This window comes from Lytechinus pictus, unplaced genomic scaffold (assembly GCF_037042905.1).
Source record: "Lytechinus pictus isolate F3 Inbred unplaced genomic scaffold, Lp3.0 scaffold_19, whole genome shotgun sequence".
Lineage (NCBI taxonomy): Eukaryota > Metazoa > Echinodermata > Echinoidea > Temnopleuroida > Toxopneustidae > Lytechinus > Lytechinus pictus.
Genome location: NW_026974140.1, coordinates 15,441,904 through 15,460,646, shown reverse-complemented (window position 1 = coordinate 15,460,646; position 18,743 = coordinate 15,441,904). Strand labels below are relative to the sequence as shown.

Below are 18,743 nucleotides of genomic sequence, written 5' to 3'. Positions count from 1 at the left end.
ATATCAGTCACTTTTGCCTCATGCCTCAGATTTCATTATGCTTCCATCTCTCTCTCTCTCTCTTTCCCCCATTGTGATGCTTTCTCAATTCATTTGCCTTTTTTTCAAAGTGTTCATTGTGAGGAGATTCATCTTATGAAATTAACTATCATTAACTTTTGTATAACTCTTTCATTGACACCAAATACAGGCATAAAATAATAAAGTTGACATTGGTATGAAGTACATGTAAGCTTACAGTTGTAATATTTATTTACAATGTACAAAAACATCAATTTTTAATTTGCTCTTACATCGATGTTAACAAAATATTGCACTAATGGGTATCTCAAACTAAACATACACTTAATATACACCACTCGCATCTGTAATGGAGTCTTGATAGGATTTCTTAAAATCAAATTATCAACTTTGAACGTTCTTTGCATAACATGAATAAGTCACAAGAAAGTGACCAAAAAGATAGATGATCACAAACACATATTGTATGTATACATTCTGGTGCACTGTTGTATAATTTGTGAGTGTTTCATAAAGACTTAACTCTTTAAACATTGATTTAAAATTCACACTCACATAACCAGTCTTGTGTTGTATACACAATACTGATTACGCTCAGAGAACACATGCTATAGCATGTTCAACAATAAGATTATATGTTAAGTAACATGCAATTCTGCAATCAAGCATTACTCTTAGCTGACCCATTTTTTTATTTACTCACTGATTAAATGCTTTATATTCTAGTGAATATTGGGCTAAATGAATTTAAATAATGTAAAAGTATCATCCATAGTTCTAATTTCAGGTTCCAACATATCTACAGAAGATGTGAAGTAACTGGGCATGAAGGGTAACACAAACCTTAACAATGATCATAGAATAAATCTTTATGATTCATAACATAAGAGTACAATGTACAATCATTCATGAAAACCAAGTATATGACCTATCACAAAACTTTGTGTCACCAGACCCTGTGGTGTTTCATAAAGCTGAACATAAGTTTTGCAAGGCTTTATGAACTGGAATATAAAGTGTACATTTTTAAAGTTTATAAAAGTCCCAACTTACAAACAAATGGAATATGATGGCAAACTCATTAGCCCAAAATTATTCCTGATTTGTTTTTCCTTCCATTTATTTTCAACTTTATTCATTTATTTAACTTTATTGGATGGGGGGGGGGGGGTTGAATATATTCAAAATGATTAAATCTGTAGGAAAATAGGAACAAAACAAAAATATTCATTGTGCTCATTATAAAAACACATGTTCACAGAATCTCACGAGTTGTGCTCAAAAGTTAGTGAACCCTGCCATAAATGCACTATTTCATGCCGAGTGTTAAATGTAGACAACACTTCAATGTTTGGAAAGCCCAGAGAAACAAACTTAATTGAATGTAATATTTTATCATCCGACTTCAGAATTAAATATCTAAACCGTGACAAAACTTGAACAATTTACATATGTTCATTTTCTGGTGGGGTTCACTAGCTTTTGAGCACCACGGTACATTTAAATATTGATTTTCTTGAATTCAACAAAGATAAAGTACTATAAAATTATGATACAAATTCTAACTCAGCTCGTAAGGAATCTCTTGGCAAGCTGTTGTATCCTCTTCTCAAGTGTAGGTGACTTGATTTGACTACTTGGCTCATAGAATGGATTCATGGAAAACTAGGAGAAAGATATATAAGAACACAATTACTCAAACTTTTGAATGATGTCAATGGGATAGGAAGAATGTAGATTTGGTTTATATGCACTTGGTAATTAATAGCAAGTGTTCTAATTGTCATGGTAAAACTCACCTGGTCTATTATCAATTTTTCCCAATAATCACTTGGTCTGTCATTTTATAGTTTAATGCCCAAATGGTCTAATTCCAAGGTCTAAGACCAAGTAGCAAGTTACCATTTCAAGGAAAATGTTCTGCAAAAGGAACATGAGTTGACCTGATGATGCAAGATAATTAAACTTATTCAAAAGTATTATTAAGATGATTAAATTGAGTACTTACATGTATACAAGGATTTCATATATCAATATATCTCAATAGAAAGAGCTGATTCCATAATCTCACAAATACCAATAACTCCAGCTACTTATAATAATCAGTATGGATTTTGTTTTGAAAGTGACATAAGACACATTGCAAAAAGAAATTTCAGTCCCAATATCAATGTTTTTTACTTGATCACAGGTGTCCTGCATGAGGAAGTATCAACTGTTTTCATATAGTTGAGATTGATCATCAACTCAATGATGACAAATGAAGTTTGAAACAAATAAGTTTCTTGCAGCATGGCATTTCCAAATGAAGTGAAATATTCAAATTAAAAAAAATGCAGGATCATATAATAAAAGCACTACTAATAGCTGATTTTCCATTTATGTCATACCATAAATTCATACTCTCAGGTCATACTAAAAACTCACCTTGATGTATAATTCATAGACTTCAGAGAAGAAGTTTTTGATGCCATCTTCATTCTTGATATCATGTAGAACAAGAAATCTCATCCGTACATAATAATTAGGGTCAAGGAATCAAAGTGCTTGAAACAAACTGAACATGATGATACATCTTCACTTGTAATGTTAACAAGTGGAGCGCCTCTGGCAGTCTCACCTGCATTACGCAATTCAATATAGCAGCAGTGCTGACTTTGAAAACTACTATAAAATAATTATTCACAATAAAACACCATTCATATAATGATACAATGATATGTTCATTGACCCTAAATGACATTTGACCTTGATCATGTAACCTAAGACTTGTCAGTGATACTTGATTACCCCTATGTCCACATTTCATAAACTATATCCATAAACTTTGAAAGTTATGACAGCAATTTAATAACTGTGACTTAAGACTGATTCTTGATTACCCCTATGTCCACATTTCAAAAAATATATCAATAAACTTTGAAAGTTATGACAGCAATTTAATAATTACCTCCAACATGGCCAAAGTTCATTGAACTTAAATGACCTTTGTCATGTGACCTGAAACTCACACAGAATGTTCAGTGATACTTGATTACTCTTATGTCCAAGTTTTATGAATCAGATCCATAAAAATTTGAAGTTATGATGGTAATTCAATACCCCCAACTTGGCCAAATTTCATTGACCCTAAATGACCTTTGACCTTGGTCATGTGACTTGAAACTCAGGCAGGATGTTCAGTGATATTTGATTACCCTTATGGCCAAGTTTCATGAACTAGGTCCATATACTATCGAAGTTATGATGACATTTCAAGAACTTCACCTTAGGTTAAGATTTTGAGTCTTGATTCCCCCAACATGGTCTAAGTTCATTGATCCTAAATGACCTTTGACCTTGGTCATGTGACCTGAAACTCGGGCAGGATGTTTAGTATTACTTGATCAACCTTATTTCCAAGTTTCATGAACTAGGTCCATATACTTTTTAAGTTATGCTGTCATTTCAAAAACTTAACCTTTGGTTAAGATTTGATGTTGACGCCGCCGCTGTCAGAAAAGCGGCGCCTATAGTCTCACTCTGCTATGCAGGTGAGACAAAAATCACATATAATTGCAACATGTAGATAGATAATCATCATACATACACATACAAGCTTTAATCAAACTGATTTCCAGGAAAAGAAATAGATTGTTGGGCATTATGCATATACATGTAGAATTCGCAGAAATAGCACCAATATATTGTGATTATATTCCACATCAAATGGAACTTTGAAAGGTACCCATTTTTAATTAAGAATACAGGAAATACAGATTTCATACTTATTGAATGATTTTTAAAAGGATATTTCCTGCTGTGACAAAAGCAGAGACAAACCACTCGTTGAATTTGTCAACTGTCTTGAGATACCTTAAAAGAAATCAAGGATAAAACAGGCAAAGTTAATTTTATATTTCACCCATTTCTGTAATACATGATATATACCTTAGTATAATGGCAAAACTTGATCAATTTTCTGTGCATGTTGTTGTGTAAACACTACCAGAAAATAATTTGTTAAAAATAAAAATAGAAGAATCAGTCAATGAATTTCTAGTGCATCTGTGATTCATTCTAAAGGAAATAATTATTATGGTGACTAGTTAGGTACTGGTCCTCAACATATTAAAATCAAGCTTTTCCAAACCCATAATTAAAAAATTTACAATTCTGAGTCTTTATAGTGTAAGATCATAAATTTGTTAAAAATTTGTCCTCAAGGATTCTTTAAAGCCAATTCATAATCCATCCACTGGGAAAAAAAAATATTCTACATGCAGAAATACCCTCATATCCTGTCTTATATTTTTTTTGCAATATTTCAGGAGTAATACGACATGTGACATCCATGATCTACTGTTCATGCAAAAAAAAAAGAAAAAAATTATCATATAAGTATGGAAACACTCACATGTTTTGTGTTGTCCACATATGTTCATCTACCATATCCAGTGCTGCATGAGCTATGAATTGATTTAAGTGTCTGTGGTCATCTTTCTGTTTCATATGAAGATATAACATAAATTTGGAAGGTTAAGCTTTCAGTGTAGTATTGACTATTGAGCTTTCTGAAATTGTAATATCAGATAATTCCCAGTATACAACTGTAGTTCACAATTCACATAAAAAGAAGAGGCAAAAAATGACAAGTATATTACATTTAATTTCATTATTTGCAGGAAAGATTGAGGCCTGAATGTGTTAAAGCAATCACATTTCACAATTCCAGCTACTGTGAACAAATACTGTAAATTTGTAAACAAAAGATCATATATTATCATACTCTGCAATTTATTTCACAGCACATCTTTTTTTTTTTTTTTTTTTTACATACAACTAATGTTTGCTCTTCAACACACCAACTGAATCATCCCTTTGGTTTTGAATGAAATAAAAGCTTATTAGGCATTGAACAAATAAATGTCATATTTTTTCCAAATTGGTTCAACAGTCAACACTGAACCATTATCTCAGAAACTAGTTTTAAGGGGAATCCACCCTTGGAAAAATTTGTGAGTGAGATAAGCCAAATTTTGAAGAAAAAAATGAGACAAGCAATAAGAAACTTAAGTCATAGCAGTTTTAAATTTGAGATCTCTAAGACTATGTAACTTTCAAATTGGCAGCCGAGTAAGGAAATTATGACAAGGGGTAGGAACAATTTTCCAATAAGCCATGTACTTAATTATCACGGATTTGTGGTTTTCTCGTAAGTACCTATTCCCCTGAGGCAGTAATCAAAATGTAACACATGCAGCATATTGTTTTATGTCCTCATGAAATATAATTTCAAGTAAAAATTGTGAAAATAATGATATTTCATCCATTTTATGTATTGAAGTAAATAAAAGAACAGTCCTTGCATCAATATGACTATGAGTCTGACATCATTAATGCGGCAAGTTTGAAGTCTCCACATGTACATGTACATGTATGGTGAATTAGTGATTGCCAATTTTACATCCTTCAATATTAATAATTTATTGTTTGTCCAATACAGTTCTACTTTTATTTCCTCCAATTAAAACAACTTTTAATTTGGGTAGGATTCCCACCAAGGACTGAAACTGAAGAAAGAAAATGTCACAGTGATTAAATTAAGGGGCATGGGGGGAAAATTAGTTTCAAATACAAAGATTTATGTTGAATTATGTACCGGAAAAAAAATGAAAACACACACCTTTGCTTCAGCAGCTCTTGATTGACTACTATGCTCAAGCTCAAACACTGGGTTGTCATGGTGACCCACTATAACAAAATAGTAATTTCCAGACATCTTCGGAGTGCTTAGTCTTTCAAGAGGACTGTTTCCATACGTTTTCTACCAGAAGAAATAACAAAACAAAGAGTTATGGAATAATAATTATCAGATATTAACTTCATCTATGCCTTTTTCTAAGAAGTAGTAATGAGGAGTCTTACAAATATTGGGTGATTTCAAGTGTTGGTGTTGGATTTGGATTGCGTTTCCTAGCCCCCAAAACGTATTCTGAGTTTACACAAATAATCCATATATCACAATATTGACAGTTCAACACCTAGTGGGTGACTTATCAGGACCATCTCCATTTTATGTTTGGCATTATACTCTTGTAACACCAAAACGTCAACACTGAACTTGAAATCACCAATGAAGGGAAAATGGGGGGGGGGTGGGGGTGGGGGTATTTCAATTACTTGCAAAAACAGATCTCTACTGCAAAGGTAGTTAAGTTTTCAATTACACATCATCCAAAAGGAATGTTGGCATATCACTCAATTAAAAATTCTACTGGTAAAATAGAAAGTCTATACTATATAAGGGCTTTGTTAAGGGTTTAAAGGGCAGGTCATTTGCACCTGACAAGAGATTATTTTATTTTCCCCCATTACATGAACATCTGTTCAAAAACAATAAAAGATCTATTTTTAGAAATTTATTTTTCTACTGATTGTTTGTAATTTTTTTAGGGGGAGGGGGGCAGGGGAGGTGGCAAATAAAAATATTAAATGATCTTATTGTTGACTAAAGCAATTTTCCTTTCATATCTTTAACACTAGCAGACCACTCTCCTACAGAGGAGGTGCAAAATATAGCCTAACCATCATTCATAAGAAACAAAATTCTGGCAACCCATTATACATGTACGATTGATAACATGAGTTCTTCTTCTGGAAACAGTACAGTCCACCGTCTGGTGTATTGTCGTACTGGAGTTACCATGAAGGTCACACCTTTCCAGCATAACAAGGTATATACATGAATGTAACCTTACAGTAAATAGTAAGGTGTGGCAGAGTTAAGGAGGTCCCATATGGGACCCATTTAAAAACTCAGGTCAATATTATTGATATTACAATGTATAATTTACAAGTCAAATGTAAAAAAGCTGACTGCATCAATACCTGTGGACTGGGCTGATGCAGCCACCGTGTGTGCCAGTGTGGACATCAACTACATACATCGTATAAGAATTACTTGTATACTAAAAATTAGTACCCGGTATGTGATTATAATCACATGTTAAATTTCAGTATTTGTTAAATAATAATTTTTATCTATTCAAAACGGCATTTTGTAACATCGCTAATCGAAAGTACGTCATAACGAAGCGGTTCAAGGGTCAAACCTATTGTATTTGCTTTGTTGGCAAACGGACGCGGATCGAGGGATCTACACGAGATCGGTCTGGTAAGAAACCTTCAATTTTTCACCTTTTTATTAACCAATTTTTTTAGGCGTATGAAGGTGTAAAAATAAATAAAATCACAAACATTTACTTGATTTCTATCTACAAAGATGGATTTCCTAGGGAAATCCATCTTTGTTTTGATGTGTCTCTTTATTCAAGGCTCCATGATGAAGAAGTACCGGGTATATAGGGAGAGGCAGTGTAGCTCAGTCGGTTAGAGCGCCTGTTCCGGAAAAGATCGTAGATCTCAACGTGCGTGGGTTCGAGTCCCGCAGCATGCCGGAAGACGTCTAACAAAAAAACTGATGCTAGCGTTGTGTGTTAACGTGCCTCACCGCTGTGTTCAGTGCGGGTGTGAATGCAGTTGGAAAACACTCCGTCCATCGGAAAGGACGCAAATGTTGGTCCCGTGTATAGTAACCCAGAGAGCTCCCGCCCGCGCAGCGGGCGGGAGCCCAGAAGCTTACCGTGTATTTTACCATTGTCACCGGACTAGGGTGATTTATGGTCTAAATATTTCTCCAAATGAATTGTGAAAACAGAAAGTATACAATTACCACGATTATATGGATGAAGGTCTAACGAGTGGCAGATTCCTGACATCTGGGCACAGTCTGGAACCTCAAAAAAACGAAAAGTTCTCTCCTTCTACCCCGTCTCGATCGGCCATTTTTGTTAAAAATCGTAACAAAATGGCCGATCGAGACTGGGTAGAAGGAGAGAACTTTTCGTTTTTTTGAGGTTCCAGACTGTGCCCAGATGTCAGGAATCTGCCACTCGTTAGACCTTCATCCATATAATCGTGGTAATTGTATACTTTCTGTTTTCACAATTCATTTGGAGAAATATTTAGACCATAAATCACCCTAGTCCGGTGACAATGGTAAAATACACGGTAAGCTTCTGGGCTCCCGCCCGCTGCACGGGCGGGAGCTCTCTGGGTTACGTGTATAGGAGAGTCACAACCTATGCACGTTAAAACCAATACACTATTCGTCAAAGAGTAGGGTGTTCACCCGGTGTATTGCACCTGCCGGTCCCCGGTACTACAATACTGCAAGAATCTTCAGGATTGAAGGAGGCAGTGTAGCTTGAAGAAGAAGAAGATATTAAAAAATATCATCATGGGGTCCTCAAGGCAAGCTCTTACTTGGCTCTTGCCGCTGCCGGGGCCTGAGCTGAGGCCGAGTAACCTCCGGCTCCGGTAGTATACTACTACTAGTGCTAGCTCTGACCCAGCGCAGCCAAGCTTCTGTCTTGCGAGGGATCCCCGTTCAGCAGGCCAGGCGGCACAGCTACTGAGCTAGCTGGGCCGCGGGCGTGCCAGGCCTGGCTGTTCTGCCTGCTGCGAAAGCAGCCAGTGGCGCTGTGGCAGTGGCTGCTGGGGACGGATTTTTTTCAACCTGGTAAGTTGACTTGAATACATAACATGATAACATTCAGTACATACAGCTTTCGGCAATATTACAATTATTCAGCTCATGTTACTCATTCAAGTGACTCAACAGTAGAAAAAAAAAATCTTACCAGAAGTTACGGCCCCCGGGTTACATCCCATCACAATTCACATGAACGTCTAGATATACCCGGAAGTACTTTTACGGATTACCTGCAAGAAAATAGTTTCAGCTCCATATGATTAGCCAATTAGATCTAGAAGCGAGACGCGCGCCAGTGTGCCTCATCACTTATATTGATAAATGATGTTAAGTCCTTTTCATGTAGCTCTCTGTTTGTAACGGTTTTAATGAAATACATGTTTGAAATAGATGGCAAAGTAAGGTAATCTTCTAAAGAGTTGTCAATTGTACATTACAATTAATCTTGTAAGGGTTTTTGCTCCATATTTCTGAAAGCTCAAATTTTCATAAAAATTGATAGGCGAATTGATATTGAATAGTGCATGCGCAATATTTGGGTTTTCGATTTTTCCCCTGCAATGAATACAAAATGGCAGCCTGGATCGGACTGTGCGTTTCTCAGTGAGAGTGCCCGTAGTAAAGCTTTACTTTGCAGCTCATGAGACGACAATAGAGGTGTTCCCAGCTTAGAAACACCTTCGGTTGTCGAGAAGGTATATTCGGCTTTTGATTTTTGCAGCTCATTAATTTCGTTACGGCTGATATTTTACAAAACATGAAATTTAAGTGGATGGTTGTCATGGTGTTTGCAAGCGGTGATAGCGCCATCTTGTTGAAAAATTGTGAACGTGAAAGGTCAAACATGTCATTATGTTTTACGATTTTTAGTGTTGTTTGGCATATGAAATGTGTTTTAAACCCATATCATGATTTTTCTCATTTAATTGAGGTCAATTATCTCAAGTTTTCCTTTCATATAAATGTCAGATTTGGTTCAGTTCCCAGAAGAAATCGTGCAGCATTGCATTGCAACTTGTGTCCAAGGCTCGCGCCTGCGAACTGCTGGACCACTGGCACTGCAGCAAGGACACAGCAGTGCGGTGACTGTGTCTCTCAAGCAAGTGGCCCGGCGGCACTTGAATGAGACGCGCCTCCCCGTACCTGGACCACCGGACCCGCGCTGAGCCTCCTGAGTTCAGGCCAAAATAATTAAGATTTTCATAATAATACAGTAGAGGCGCACGGCCAATATGGGAGACTCTCTCCAGTATGGGAGACAATCTCCCATATTGGACTCTTTTGGAGACTTGCTTAATTTGCAAAAGGACAAAAGAAACACCAACAAAAGCAGGATTTTTTCCACCCAAAATTTTGTCTCACCGAGGTCAGAAGCCCATTTGTTTTGTGTGTGATCGACAACAAAAATCGTGCCCAAAAATCCCTATCAAAACAAAAGTAGACGGTGAAATTTTTAAGTAGATGGTGAAAAGTGGTAATTTTTTATGAGGAATCTGCTCATCACATTTTTATTTGCTGCCAAGGTCTCCTTTTGCAGCAAATGTAAACAAAGCGTCAAAGGAAATTGGTCTCCAAAACTGGAGACTGTCTCTGAAATTGGATAGGGGCCTACCCAAATTCTTTACAAAAGTCTCTGATATTGGAGATAATCTCCCACATCGGAGACAGTCTCCATTTTTGGCCGTGCGCCTCTACTGTAATATACCAAATTTATATTGCGCTTTAGATCTCAAAGCGCTAAGAAAGAAGAATTAATAGATCCCTAGACTAAGTCATTAAGTGTATGGTCAGTTCCCTTATGTCTGCGCGGTCTCCCAAGTCTGCGCACCCGCGTATCTGCGCGATTCTACTTTTCTAGTAAAAGAAGATACGCAACGAGCACGAACTTTACACATGCAATACATAGACTGGTATTCATAAAAAAATCTGACTCAAATGGTGGAAAAATAATGAATTCAGGGCATTTCATGTGACGGCCTCAAAATGCAGCCTTTGGCTTTGTCATCAAAATCCCTGAATCGTGTGCAAAGTGAATGAGTGCGCAGACATGGGGTACCATTTTTTTTTCAATCTGAAAATGACTGCCCAAAGGTTTTTTCAAGAAAATCTTATATTTTCTTTCATTTTTTAATGAGAAATTTGGTACACTTACTCTTAAAGGAGAATGAAACCCTTGAAACCAGCTGAATCCATATCAAAGAGAAAAATCAAAGAAACATATTGTTGAAAGTTTGAGGAAGATTAAATGAATAATAAGAAAGTTATGAGCATTTGAATATTGAGATCACTAGTGCCATGTAGATCCTCCCATCGGCAATGCGACCAAGATCCGTGATATCACACACGTACAACTCCCTCATTACTTTAGTACTTATTTCACTTATATTCTCACTTTTATAGAGTCTATCACAAGGTGAGGTGTTCTCTGTATGAGATGACAAGTACAGAGGTTTCACAACATTATATCATTGATGAATCGTTTGTCATATGATTAGAATGAGCAAAAAGAGATGTTTTGGGGTATATTTTCAGTGTCCAAATGGGAGAGTTGTACGTGTGTGACATCACAGATCTTGGTCGCATTGCCAATGGGAGGATCTCCATAGCATTAGTGATCTCGACATTCAAATGCTCATAACTCTTTTATTGCTAGTCCTATTTTACTCAAAGTTTTGTTGATCTTATTCTTTGATTTTTCTGCTTTCACAAAAGCTAACTTGCTCCAAGAGTTTCATTCTCCTTTAATAATACAAGGAACACTATTAACCAAAAGATTTTGTGAAATAAGAAGAAATTCATGTTAAATCTTAACTCAAATTGTTAGGTGCGCAGACTTGGGGCCCACCATCATACAAGATATCTCAGTAAAACAAAGAAACAAAACGCCATTACGAAAATTAATTATGCATTCAAATATAGAGATCATTGGCGAATATGATGGGGTGTCCAAACTTCGCGAACTTTTCAAAATATTCTTCAGGCTTAAATTTGTTTACAAAAAAATATTCACAATTTATGCAAACCCAATTCAAGAAATAGTTACCACATTGACGGCAAGATTGTAAACTATAAAATCATTGACGAAAATGTGAAGTAGGTCAAACCTTCAGGGGTTTCGCCGGTATCGCAATCTCAAAATTCTATTCTGATCGACGAATGCACGCTGTGCTAGAAAATCGTTCTGAAAAACTGTGACCTAACTTCGTGGACCAAAGGTTTTGTGGATATTTAAACAAAAACCCAAGCTCAAAAAGTGAGATATAAAATCAGATTGACGACAATATGCTACAGAATCGGTCAGTACCACATTGAACTCGCATTTTTGATGATATCTGCTTGCAAAATGATGATATCGTGATGCTTGTTGAGAATATCAGATTTCTTCGGAACGGGCGCTAACAGTGAAAAATTTGCCGATCTTTTGTCAATATTTTCATGAATACTGAACTCATCCTGAAGAAACTTACACTAAAGGGTAATTTTAGGTCTCTTTTCACGTTGACGATGTCAGATATTTTAAGGATATTGGCTAGTTTTTGAGATAATGACCGTCTGCGAAGTATGGACTCACTGCCATACAACTTAAATATAACGGGTCGAGAATCATGTGAGTAAATTCAAGTATCCTGGTAATAGACTCTAGATCTAGACCTAATTGGGAATACAATTCGACTTAAACATTCTGAACACAATATGACATTAATTAAGAACTACAATTTACAAATCCAAAAGCCAAGAGGATAATGGCACCTGCTTATGTTATATCCGTATACGGTTACGGCATAGATCTAGACCCTAAGTAGACTAATTGTGAATTATTATTATTAGGATTAGATCAATACTTATAGCCTAGGGTGACCACACAGAGAGCTAAAACTAAACTTTAAAGTTTGAAAATAAAAATTCCTTCTTTTTGTCAATATTTTCATAAATACTGATCCTTTCCTAAAGAAATTTATGTTGTAGGAAAATTTTAGGTTGCTTTTCATGTTGGTGATGTCAGATTGTTATAGTCCGGTCTGTTAGCGTCAAAAATACCCTACTTGAGGACACGGTGGACAAAAGCATGATTTTTTCTCCAGACCTTTGTTTATGTATAAGAATTAAAAATGGGGTATGCTCCAAAAAATCTGGCTGCAGGAACATAGAAAAAAATGGGTGAAAATGTCAGAATTTATGAGTTTAGATTGGTCTGATATATAGACTAGCGGTAGTGCAATACTCAATAGCAGTGCATTATTTTGCATTGGTTTAGTTCTTGAATTCAGACCCTTTTTTAACAGATGTTCTGTTTGTCCTCACATCTCAATGCACCAAATATCTGAATGCAGATGCTAAACAAGCCGAAGGGTGACGGTGGAGGGGGTTGAACGTTGGTGTGTATGTACATATTTTGGTCTTGGGGTAAAGATGTGCAAGATACATATTTTGCATGTGTTGGAAATTGTGTTGCCATGGTAACAGTGTATTATGGCAAAATAAGGTAAAAATCTTGCAGTTAGAACTAGCTTCCTCTGTTTTCATCCGATTCTCATGAAATTTGGCACACACATTAGTCTTGAGGTGAAGATGTCTAAGACACATTTTTGTGTGTCTTTCAGAAATCTTGTTGCCATGGTAACAACATATTATATGGTGAAAATTAGGGAAAAAAACTTACAATTCAAACTGCTTCATTAGTTTTCAATCAATCCACATGAAATTTGGCACACACATTGCTATTGAAGTAAAGATGTACTAGGCACTTTTTGTGTGTGTTTCAGAAATGGTGTTGCCATGGTAACAACATATTATATGGCAAAATTTAGGTAAAAACTTTGCAATTTAAACTACTTCATCAGTTTTGAACCAATTTTCATGAAATACGGCTCACACATTGGCCTTGAGGTAAAGATGTGCAAGAACTTTTTTTTGCATTTGTCAGAGAGTGCATTGCCATGGTAACCACATATGATAGCCAAAAATGCGGGGAAAACTCATTGTGGATCAATCTACTTCTCGGTTTTCAGCCTATGCTCATAAAAGTTGACACAAATATTCATTTTGGGTAAAGATTCATATTCAGTGTTAAAGGGGAATCCAGCCTTGGTCATAAGATGTTGTGTGGAAAAAGAGAAAAATAAGAATGGTGACAGTTTGATAGAAATCGGACAAGCAAAATAAAGTTATAGCTGTCTTAAAATTAAGATCCCTAAGACTACTAGTATGTAGATTTCAAATTGGCAACTGGGTAAGTAAATTATGACAAGGGGCGAGGCCGCAAGGACAACTTTCCCATAGGCCTTGTACTTAATTATCAGGATTTTTGGTTTTCTCCTAAATCCTTATTCCATTGGGGCCGTAATATAAACCCGGTAGTATATTGTTTTATGTCCTCATGATAGAAAGATATAATTTAAAGTAAAACTTTTGAAAAAAGACATTTTAGCCAATACCAGTACATGGAAGAGTCAGTGGTCCTTGCATTACATCACTATGACATCACTTATGCGGTCAATTTGAAGTCTTCATGGGTATAGTGATTACCAATGTTTACAAGTTATATATTCACAACTTTCTTATGGTTTGTCCGATATTGTTCAAACTTCGACCTATAAACTTGTCTGATTTTTCCTTTTCCTCTGAAAACAAGTGTTTATTTGGATTGGATTCCCCTTTAACGTCATATAATAGCGCAGGGTATTAATCACCTTCAATAATATTTATAGGTTCTTTTTTTGGGGGGCGGAGGAGGTCCTTAAAAACTGACAACATAAAAATATAGAAGGTTAAAGGCTATGACCATTAGGAACGGAAACACTCTTAAAAAAAGCGCCCCTTCCATTTTTTTTTTGGGGGGGGCTTTAGAAAATTGCCACATAAAGAGTAAAAGGAAATCATTATACGACTAGGAACTTAACCCCCCCCCCAAAAAAAAAAGGGGGGCGAAGAAAAATCATTTACACTTCAGCGTATTAATCTAAAGCCCTAAACATTCTGCTTTGATAAAAGATCGTTTCCGGTGCCCAATTTATAATCAATATTTTATTTATCTTCTACTCAGTCTTTGTTCATTTCAGTTCCTACTCTGACTTTCTTACATCACTTTTTGCACTTTTGAGCTTTACCATATACCTTCTTCTTGTTTTGTTTCCTCTCTCCCCCTCTTTTTCTCCCTCTCTAAGTACATTTTTTTTTTTGCTATTTTGATTTATTATTATCTAGCAACAATTATTCCATTTTGAATGCTTACACCTACACTGAAATATAATACCATGACATTTTTTTTTCATAATCGTTTAAACTCCATTTTGGCTACATTCTGTCCTGAATAATACTATTAGCAATATTTAATGTCTAGTTTAAAGAATTGAAGAAATGACTGTCATGATATTTTATTTTGGTAAAGGTGCATCAAATTCATATTAACAAGGTTGCAGCATTCAGAATGGAATAACTATTGCTTGACAAAAATGGATTTAGTTATTTTCTGTGAAAATTTTAGTTTTATCACTAAGTTTTCCCATTCCTGCAGTTACCACCATCTGAAAGGGATATGACTAGAATATAATTATATGTAGAGAAATAAAAAGTCATCATTTCCTCAATGTACAGTGAATATGTTTGTCTTTACTCCAATGGAAAATTATTTGCATTTTTTTATGACAGTCACAGCTTGCATCCAACAAATTTGCTACTGAAACATAATATTGGCAGTTTTTGACAATGGGAGATGTACGATGTATAAAGCAGGGGCTGTCACAGAATTATACTGAAAAAATTAAATGAAAGAAAATAGAAGGCTAAAATTTATTGTGCACATATGTATATTTTTGATATGGTATGTTATTGAGTCATGGATTTGCGAGTGAATTTCTAAAACAAGTGCAGAGATTTTTGTATATGTATATATTTCTATAATTAGTTGCATGATTAAAGGTACACTTTATAATATGTCAGAAAAAATGTACTTGGAGAGAGAAGAGAGTAAAAAACGGAGAGAGGAAACAGAAGGAGATGGTATGGCGAAGCTCAAAATCAAAAGTGATGTGATAAAGTTAAAACGAAATATGAATAAAAGACTGAGTAGGAGAATATAAATAAACAATGATTAATTGGGTACCGTAAACAATTTTTTTGTCAAAGCAGAATGCATTAAACTTCAAATGAATGGTCGGAAGTGCAAATGACTCTTCTTACCTTTTAAGGGGGGGGGGGGCATTTTTCTGCTCAAAAAATATATCAGCCCCCTATTTTTTTCGGGGGGGGGGTAAGTTCCTAGTCATAATCCTTTAACTTTTACATTTATAAGGTCATTTTCTAAAGACCCCCCCCCCCCAAAAAAAAGGGAGTAATGTCTCGCTTTAAAAATGCAAAGACCCCTGAGGGGCAAAGGCGTAGACTGGTTTGAACATGGGGGGTAGAACTAAAAGTGGTATGGGGAGGGGTGCACATCTTGGGGAGGTGGAAATAAGGTTTGGAAAATCAGCTGTTGAAAGTAGAAGGGGTACATATTTCGTTTTGCTTGCCAGTGTTGGAACTCCTCTGCGTTAGCGGACGGCTTCACATTCACCCAGTGTACCCCCAGCTTATGCAGTTGAGGGGATGCTTATTTTAAGAGTGTTTATCATGTTTATGTTCCTAATGGCCACCGCCTTTAACCTTCTTTATTTTGATGTCAGATTTTAAGGACCAGTCCCGCCCCTCCCCTAAAAAACCTAAAAATATTACTGAAGGTGATTAATACCCCCACAATCTGGCGTGAACATTTTAATGCAGTTTAGAACAGCGCTTCTCAACCCATGCTTCGCGGCCCACTGGTGGGCCGCGAAGCAATTGCAGGTGGGCCACGATAAGCTGAAGAGAGAGAGAGAGAGAAAAAAAAAATAGAGGAAAACTATGGTATACACATATACCTGTCTGAACATGTTAAAATGTTTTGTCCGATCGGTCTACTTGGGTCAAACAAAATCTAAGCACACATTTTTGGTATCGTGCATGTTGTAAAGCATATACATGCACACTTTACTACATGTATATGATGTTTTCGATCTAACTTTGATGTAAACCTCATGTGCATGCATATTGTGTATGTAGTTAATTGTCGCCCATTTACCGGACATTTCCGAATGCAGATTAGTTCTCAAACAGCTTGATGCGAATGTGCTTCAGAGCTTTGTGTTCAATTTTCATGAAACGTTTTTTTTTACATCAAAATGGACGTTTTCTTAAATTTTGGGTAGGTGGGCCTCGGAAAAAAAATATGAGAGTCAAAGTGGTCCTCGAGTAAAAAAAAGTTGAGAAGCACTGTTTTAGAAGACATTTAAAATCTAATATAAAACTTTACCCCAAGATGAATATTTCTTCCAACTTTTATGAGCACTGACTAAAAACAGGGGAAGTAGTTTGATCCACAATTAGTTTTCCTTCATTTCTGGCTATCATATGTGGTTACCATGGCAATGCACTCTCTGACAAATGCACCCAAAAATGGTTCTTGCACATCTTTACCTCAAGGCCAATGTGTGAGCCGTATTTCATGAAAATTGGTTCAAACTGATGAAGTAGTTCAAATTGCAAGGTTTTTACCTAAATTTTGCCATATAATATGTTTTTACCATGGCAACACAATTTCTGAAACACACACAAAAAGTGCCGTGTACATGTTTACTTTAATACCAATGTGTGTGCCAAATTTCATGAGAATTGATTGAAAACTGATGAAGCAGTTTGAATTGTAAGTATTTTCCCCCCAATTTTCACCATATAATATGTTGTTACCATGGCAACAAGATTTCTGAAAGACACACAAAAATGTGTTTTAGACATCTTCATCTCAAGATAATGTGTGTGCCAAATTTCATGAGAATCGGATGAAAACAAAGGAAGTAGTTCTAACTGCAAGATTTTTACCTTATTTTTGCCATAATACACTGTTACCATGGCAACACAATTTCCAACACATGCAAAAAATGAATCTTGCACATCTTTACCCCAAGACCAAAATATGTACATACACACCAACGTTCAACCCCCTCCACCGGCACCCTTCGCCTTGTTTAGCATCTGCATTCAGATATTTGGTGCATTGAGATGTGAGGACAAACAGAACATCTGTTAAAAAAGGGTCTGAATTCAAGAACTAAACCAATGCAAAATAATGCACTGCTATTGAGTATTGCACTACCGCTAGTCTATATATCAGACCAATCTAAACTCATAAATTCTGACATTTTCACCCATTTTTTCTATGTTCCTGCAGCCAGATTTTTTGGAGCATACCCCATTTTTAATTCTTATACATAAACAAAGGTCTGGAGAAAAAATCATGCTTTTGTCCACCGTGTCCACATAATTTCGCTAACAGACCAGACTATTATGGCCTTGTCACATTGTTCCGTGCAAGCCTTGCGTGTGATTTGCAGTCAACTATTTTTGCCATCCGCAAGTCGCCCACAGGTCGCCCGCATTGACAGTATTTCACACACAGTTGCCTGCAGAAGCGCACGCAAGTCTGATTGCATGCAGAAAAGTATTGAACATGCTCAAAACTTTGTTGCAGGCGAGTTGCGGGCAATCACCCGCAAGGCTTGCACGGTACAATGTGACAGGGCCTTAAAGATATTTTTTTAGGTTTGAATATAAACATTGCCCTACGTATGGACACATGCATTTCATACTTGTTTATTTTATTAAGGAAGCAAACTGCATCTTTTCTCATCCAAACCCTGAATGATGTTTGAAGTGATTGGGTATGCAGACATTTGAGCACCATTGTCTTTTCAAATTTAAGCAAAAAAGTTAAGGGTTGTACTTTTCTTATAAAAATTTGTATATTTTACTCAAATTTTAATGGGATTTTGGCACCCTTTTGAGAATATTAAAGAACAATATTATATATTAACTGAAACTTGTGTGGAAGTTAATAGCAACTTATGGTTCATCTTACGTTCAGTTCTAGGGCCCCCTTACAACAGAATGAGTGATCACATGAAGAGCTCTAGGTGACAAATGTCATGATTAGGTCAATATATCTGTATTGGAACATAATAAACTTGTTTATGATTAACTGTCTGAGATCTGACAGGTTATGGACCTTAAGCTTGGAACGTTCTTTTCACAAAATATTACTTCCAACAATGTTTCTTTGATCTATTTGCCTATCTTTGATTGCAGTGTTCAATTTCAACAGTAGAGAGTTTTTAGA

The 18,743-nt window shown here is 36.0% G+C and overlaps 2 protein-coding genes across 3 annotated transcripts in view; one reads left to right on the top strand and one right to left on the bottom strand.

Annotated features, from left to right (window-relative positions):
• Positions 1 to 218: 218 nt before the first annotated feature.
• LOC129260822 (trafficking protein particle complex subunit 2-like) lies at positions 219 to 8,815 on the bottom strand. The gene is made up of 6 exons (XM_054898803.2): positions 8,706 to 8,815; positions 5,687 to 5,827; positions 4,418 to 4,503; positions 3,815 to 3,876; positions 2,449 to 2,534; positions 219 to 1,686 (listed from the first exon to the last, which is right to left on the bottom strand). Exons 2-6 carry the CDS (start codon positions 5,780 to 5,782, stop codon positions 1,588 to 1,590), a joined length of 429 nt encoding a protein of 142 aa, XP_054754778.1. The 5' UTR covers positions 5,783 to 5,827; positions 8,706 to 8,815; the 3' UTR covers positions 219 to 1,587.
• A 287-nt stretch (positions 8,816 to 9,102) lies between these two features.
• LOC129260537 (pericentriolar material 1 protein-like) overlaps positions 9,103 to 18,743 on the top strand; it is a 47,539-nt gene continuing 37,898 nt past the window's right edge. For both annotated transcript variants that reach the window (XM_064114200.1, XM_064114199.1), the window contains exon 1: positions 9,103 to 9,252. The gene's annotated coding sequence lies outside the window, so the exon portion shown is untranslated. The remainder of the gene's footprint in view (positions 9,253 to 18,743) is intronic.